Source organism: Mercenaria mercenaria, chromosome 7, assembly GCF_021730395.1.
Source record: "Mercenaria mercenaria strain notata chromosome 7, MADL_Memer_1, whole genome shotgun sequence".
Classification (NCBI taxonomy): domain Eukaryota; kingdom Metazoa; phylum Mollusca; class Bivalvia; order Venerida; family Veneridae; genus Mercenaria; species Mercenaria mercenaria.
In genome coordinates this window covers 44792945-44799033 of record NC_069367.1, presented here as the reverse complement: position 1 = coordinate 44799033, position 6089 = coordinate 44792945, and the positions used below count along the sequence as shown (strand labels likewise).

Below are 6089 nucleotides of genomic sequence, written 5' to 3'. Positions count from 1 at the left end.
GTAATAGTCTACATTTTAAAGACTTTTATATTAAAGGGAGGTAATTGTAAAATTTCGTAAAAAGTAATGAAGTAGATGTTTCTAGATGATTCTTACTCTATTTAATGGGTCGTTTTGTTCCTGAAAGATATCTCTTACAGAATGTATGAAAACTGAAAAATGTCATAAAATGTTGCTCAAGTGTGATTAGTCACCTTTAAAAAGAACATCTGACGATAAATATGGTGGTGATTCGTCTATGGGTGCGCTTATTTTCGATTCTGCCCACAACAACTTTACCATCTGATTTCCAGAACTTCGTTTCATCTACGTTGCACGCAAATTAGGAATTTCTGTCTGCACAGAGAACGTAACGGCACTTGGACTTTTGCACTTGTCTGTCAAAAGATTTTCGAGTTTGGACAGAATTTGACATTTAATGCAGTGTAAGCAATTCCGCTCGAATGTGCACATATTCGTCCAAATTTCTCTAAGTGTGTTACTTGAAAAAACGCGAATCTTAACTAGATATCCAGATAATGTTTTAATGAAATAGAAAATAATTTAGGTGGTTTCTTGGGGCTATTATTTTTGTAAAGATATTTATCTTACTGGCAGAAGTCTCAAATATTAACCAGATAACCGGATAATCATCTAGATATTCATCTAGATAACACAAATCTGTTCAACCTTAACAGGTTATCCCATGACAGAAATATTCCAACCAAAATACTTAAATCCAGTATTGTAACAAAATTAGGAGTGATGCTTTGGCGATTTCATGTACAATAGTAAATGTACGCCAAAATCCTAAGCATTTATGCGAACCATGGCAGTTTGGTTGTTGTGGAGGTAAAAATGCAAAACAGTGAATGTCAAAGAACTTATACATGAGAATAAAAAAATAAATACCACGAGCATTATTTGTTTCAATGCGTCATACAGACAGATTTTAACTGTCACCTTTAAGTCGGATTATCATAAAGAGTTTAAACAGTTTAACGAATTTGCGATTCAAAAGAACAATCGAAACACTTTTTTCGCAAGTGATTTTGAATAGCTGCTTTTCATGCGTAATTTGAACAAAGACAAAAACAGATCGTCTTTGTTTTTGAGGTTGTCAAAAGAAGATCATGTTCCATGACAACGTTTCAAAACTAAACACACCCTTACTTTGCTATTTTGACTTCAGTCTGCTATAAAATTCTCCAGCGAGAAGGTGTGTTTTTCATTCTCTAAAGTAAATCAAGTAAAGAACAGTCAAGATGCGTGAAATTGTCCATATTCAGGCTGGTCAGTGCGGAAACCAGATCGGTGCCAAGGTAAGATATTTATTATCATTGTAGGCGTTAACTATTTTATTTGATATTAACTTATAATCATAATTGAGCCGCGCCATGAGAAAATCAACATAGTGGGTTTGCGACCAGCATGGATCCAGACCAGCCTGCGCATCCGCGCAGTCTGGTCAGGATCCATGCTGTTCGCTAACGGTTTCTCTAATTGCAGTAGGCTTTAAAAGCGAACAGTATGGATCCTGACCAGACTGCGCGGATGCGCAGGCTGGTCTGGATCCATGCTGGTCGCAAACCCACTATGTTGATTTTCACATGGCACGGCTCATATCTAGGTGGTTTGTTTTATCAACGTTATTTCATTTCAACACATCAGGGAAATGTTCTGTCAAATTATTTTTGAAACATTAATTTTGCACAACGAGTTGTTCCATTTTAGCCTTCATATCGACTCGTAAAGGCAAACATGTTATTAAATCGGTTGATTCAGCCCTCTTAACTTGAAAAACTTTTTTTAAACGTCAAATAAAAACATGTTTGATATTTATCTGCTATCTAATTTAACAGTATCAGTAGTAAAGAGTTTGGAATAGCAGTCATTTCCTGTAGCGAATCCGAAAACCTTCCCCATCGGAGGAATCCTTTAGCACCCCAACCCCACCCCAGATTTACAAACTGCTGTTTTGAACTCGTAAGACAAATAATAAAATAATACACATTTACTTGTTTAACGTATGAAGCATGAAATTACAAGGACTGTATAAAAAAAGGCTGTCGTTTGATACCTTACTTGAAATATTTTCCTTGTTTTCGGTAATGTGAAGTCCATGAATGTCATTTTACTCATTTAAATTATTCTGATAATGCATTTTTTTATACTTTTAACTTTCGTTTCTGTTTTGTTTTATTTTGGCAGTTGAATTGGTAGTTTGGTGTAAGTTTCACTGTGAATATCTCTTTTCTGGAAAGTGTCCAGAATTCACTACAGGCCTCGGCATGGGACAGACACTTGATACACGAAAATGACAGGACTGAATGCTTTTGAATAAAATTAGGTGAAATATTTGAAACACTGTCAATCTTTATCTTTAAGATTGAAATAGAATAACACTGTCATTGACATGTTTTGGCTGTAGGGAATATTCAATATTTTACAACACAGCCCTTAAAATAAAAGTAAAAAAAAAATCTAAAATTTTATTTTTCGGAAAAATGTCCTGAAAATAAACAGTCAAATTACAAATACATCACAAGAAACCTGCCCCTACATCCTTCCTCGCAATTTTGCAAAAAAAAAAATTATCAATTTTCGCATCGAAAGAGTAAATTCGCAACAAGTGTAATTAATTATTTTTTTCTTATTTAGAATTACAAATTGCTACTTTTTATTTTGCAGTTCTGGGAGGTGATCTCAGACGAGCACGGCATTGACCCCACCGGTACCTACCATGGAGACTCTGATCTCCAGCTCGAGAGAATCAACGTTTACTACAATGAGGCCACCGGTGGTAAATACGTACCACGTGCCATCCTCGTGGATCTCGAGCCCGGTACCATGGACTCCGTAAGATCCGGACCATTCGGACAGATTTTCCGTCCGGACAACTTTGTTTTCGGACAGAGTGGAGCCGGAAACAACTGGGCTAAAGGCCACTACACAGAGGGCGCCGAGCTCGTTGACTCCGTCCTTGATGTGGTCAGAAAGGAGGCAGAGAGCTGTGACTGCCTTCAGGGATTCCAGCTCACACACTCCCTTGGTGGCGGTACCGGATCCGGTATGGGAACTCTCCTCATCAGCAAAATCCGCGAGGAATACCCAGACAGAATCATGAACACCTTCTCCGTCGTACCATCTCCAAAGGTAATTACCGTCATTTCCCAAACTATAATTTCTAGATTCTTCCGCAATAACCGTTTTATGCTTCGTTAGATTTTATTACACAGAAGAGTGATTTGACTTAGGCCAGTTTCATTCTGATTATCATGTCGAAATTAAAATACTCGCATCTAAAATAGTGAAATATTAAGTCATTTTAGAAAACGGACTTCAGCTCACATGGAGACATCACCTAGTTTGTGCCTGTAAAATAGTTTTTAGGTGATATACCGGTAGGTATAGATAAACTTAAAGTGATATTCATTTTGTTTTATTTCAGTAAAAGGTTTTCATTGATTTCATTTGTAATTTTAATTCCAGGTATCTGACACAGTTGTGGAGCCATACAACGCCACCCTCTCCGTCCATCAGCTCGTTGAGAACACCGACGAGACATACTGCATCGACAATGAAGCTCTCTACGACATCTGCTTCAGAACTTTGAAACTGACCACTCCAACCTACGGAGACTTGAACCATCTGGTGTCTGCTACCATGTCAGGTGTCACCACATGTCTCCGATTCCCCGGTCAGCTGAACGCCGATCTCCGTAAACTTGCTGTCAACATGGTTCCCTTCCCACGTCTCCACTTCTTCATGCCAGGATTCGCTCCCCTTACCTCTCGTGGTAGCCAGCAGTACAGAGCTCTTACTGTCCCCGAGCTCACCCAGCAGATGTTCGATGCAAAGAACATGATGGCTGCCTGCGACCCACGTCACGGACGTTACCTCACCGTCGCCGCCATGTTCCGAGGACGTATGTCCATGAAGGAAGTCGACGAACAAATGTTGAACGTCCAGAACAAGAACAGCAGCTACTTCGTTGAATGGATCCCCAACAACGTCAAGACCGCCGTCTGTGATATCCCACCACGTGGTCTCAAGATGTCCGCAACCTTTGTCGGCAACAGCACTGCCATCCAAGAACTGTTCAAACGTATCTCAGAACAGTTCACCGCTATGTTCCGTCGTAAGGCTTTCTTGCATTGGTACACAGGCGAGGGTATGGACGAGATGGAGTTCACTGAAGCTGAATCCAACATGAACGACTTGGTCTCTGAATACCAGCAGTACCAGGACGCCACCGCGGAGGAGGAGGGTGAATTTGATGAAGAGGAAGAAGAAGCATAATAAGTGCGATCATGAACTTTATTTCCATATGAAAACTTATATCCGCCATATTGGAAACTACGCACAGCGGAGTAATCAGTTGATTCCTAAGTTCACAAACTTAACTTTTTATATAATAAATATTTGAATGAAACAGAATAAAACTTTACTCAACCCAGATAATAAGTATCTCTTCCAAAAACAAAAATTGACAATACATTTCGATACAATATGTTTTTACGATCACAAATGCAACGCTTTCTTTCTCTCATATTTGTAGTGATATCATTCTTTTTGTTCTTTTCTGTTAAATTGTTAAAACTGTTACGGTAACGTAATAAATAGAAAAATGTGGATGCCTTTTTCATCAAATTCCTTTCATAAATTTGACTTTACAGTCAAATCTGTGCTGAAGACCACCTCTGAATGGACCACTTGTCTCTATAGACCGCTGGTTTTGTTTTAACCTGTGAATATGACCACCTGCCAATAAAGGCCCCTTTTTTCTCATCCAAGGTTATCTGTATAGACAGGTGTGACTGTATTTCACACTTACCTCAATATATGATAGATTTAAAATAACTTGACAACTTTATAGCCCCACCTTTCCATTTAAATATATGTAGTCCGTGGGTACATTTGTTGGAAATACAGACTGCCGAGATTGCTAATGAATTATGCAGTATTCTGCATGTATACATGTGTAAAATTATGTTTAAACTGAGCTGCAAATAACTTAATTAAGTTACTTAAGGTATACGATTCGTAAACTAGAGCTGTCCCAGGAGTGATGAGTTATACCCTCACAATATGGCCTTGTCAAAGAAGTACGCCAATGTCAAAGTCGAATCTCAAAATTAATAGGGATCATCTGCTGGTCATGACCAACCTTCCAATCAACTTTCATGATCCTAGGCTCAAGCGTTCTCAAGTTATCATCCGGAAGTGGTTTAACTGTTCCTAGTCACTGTGACCTTAACTTTTGACTTACTGACCTCAAAATCAATAGGGGTCATCTGCTGATCATGACCAACCTCCCTATCAACTTTCATGATCCTAGGCCAGTGTTCCCAAGTCATCATCTGGAAACTGTTTTACTGTTCCGAGTCATTGTGACCTTGACCCTTGACCTACTGACCACAAAGTCGAACTTGACCTGTATTTTATGAAGTTACACCTGTGTACCAAGATTTATGATCCTTGGCCCAACCGTTCTCAAGTTATCATCCAGAAACGGTTTCACTGTTCCGGGTCATTGTGACCTTGACCTTTGACCTACTCACCTCAAAGTCGAACTTGACCTGTATTTTATGATGTTACATCTGTGTACCAAAAGTTATTTAAATCTGTCCAGCCATTCACGAGTTATTGCCAGGAAACCATGAAAACCAAAGGACAGACCAACCTACCAGCTCGTTCCTATAATAATTATATCCCCCAAAACTTTCTTTGCGATGGTATAATAAGCAAGTTCTATATAACAGTGCTAAGTCAGATTTTATCATCTATCACATTGTATATCTATTTAATTTGTATTTAGAGAAACTGACAGCATATTGTAGCAGTTTTCTTTCTTAATTCAGAAGAACAAATTTAGTTGCTTTTAAGAAATCTGGCCAAGAAATGGACCCTTACCAATACAATTGCTCACAAATGAAGTGTTAAAAAGGGGTTTTATTTCGCAAGAATAAAAAATGTTTTATAACTGGTATTTTGAAAAACATAAGAGCATACCCCCATCCCCTCCCACTGGTTTCATATGTGTAAACCTAATCTACAACCCAACATCAAGGATGATGGTCCACTGGAAAACAGACAAGAAACACAAG

At 38.6% G+C, this 6089-nt stretch overlaps 1 protein-coding gene across 1 annotated transcript; it reads left to right on the top strand.

Moving 5' to 3' along the window:
• The first annotated feature begins 1140 nt into the window (after window positions 1–1140).
• On the top strand, window positions 1141–4614 carry LOC123554249 (tubulin beta chain). The gene is made up of 3 exons (XM_045344244.2): window positions 1141–1301; window positions 2671–3135; window positions 3472–4614. Exons 1-3 carry the CDS (start codon window positions 1245–1247, stop codon window positions 4279–4281), a joined length of 1332 nt encoding a protein of 443 aa, XP_045200179.1. The 5' UTR covers window positions 1141–1244; the 3' UTR covers window positions 4282–4614.
• Window positions 4615–6089: the final 1475 nt, after the last annotated feature.

Coding starts and splice junctions, on each gene's coding strand:
- LOC123554249 (XM_045344244.2), top strand. CDS start 1,245: ATGCGTGAAATTGTCCATATTCAGGCTGGTCAGTGCGGAAACCAGATC. Junction 1,302..2,670: donor GAAACCAGATCGGTGCCAAG/GTAAGATATTTA, acceptor TTTATTTTGCAG/TTCTGGGAGGTGATCTCAGA. Junction 3,136..3,471: donor CCGTCGTACCATCTCCAAAG/GTAATTACCGTC, acceptor TTTTAATTCCAG/GTATCTGACACAGTTGTGGA.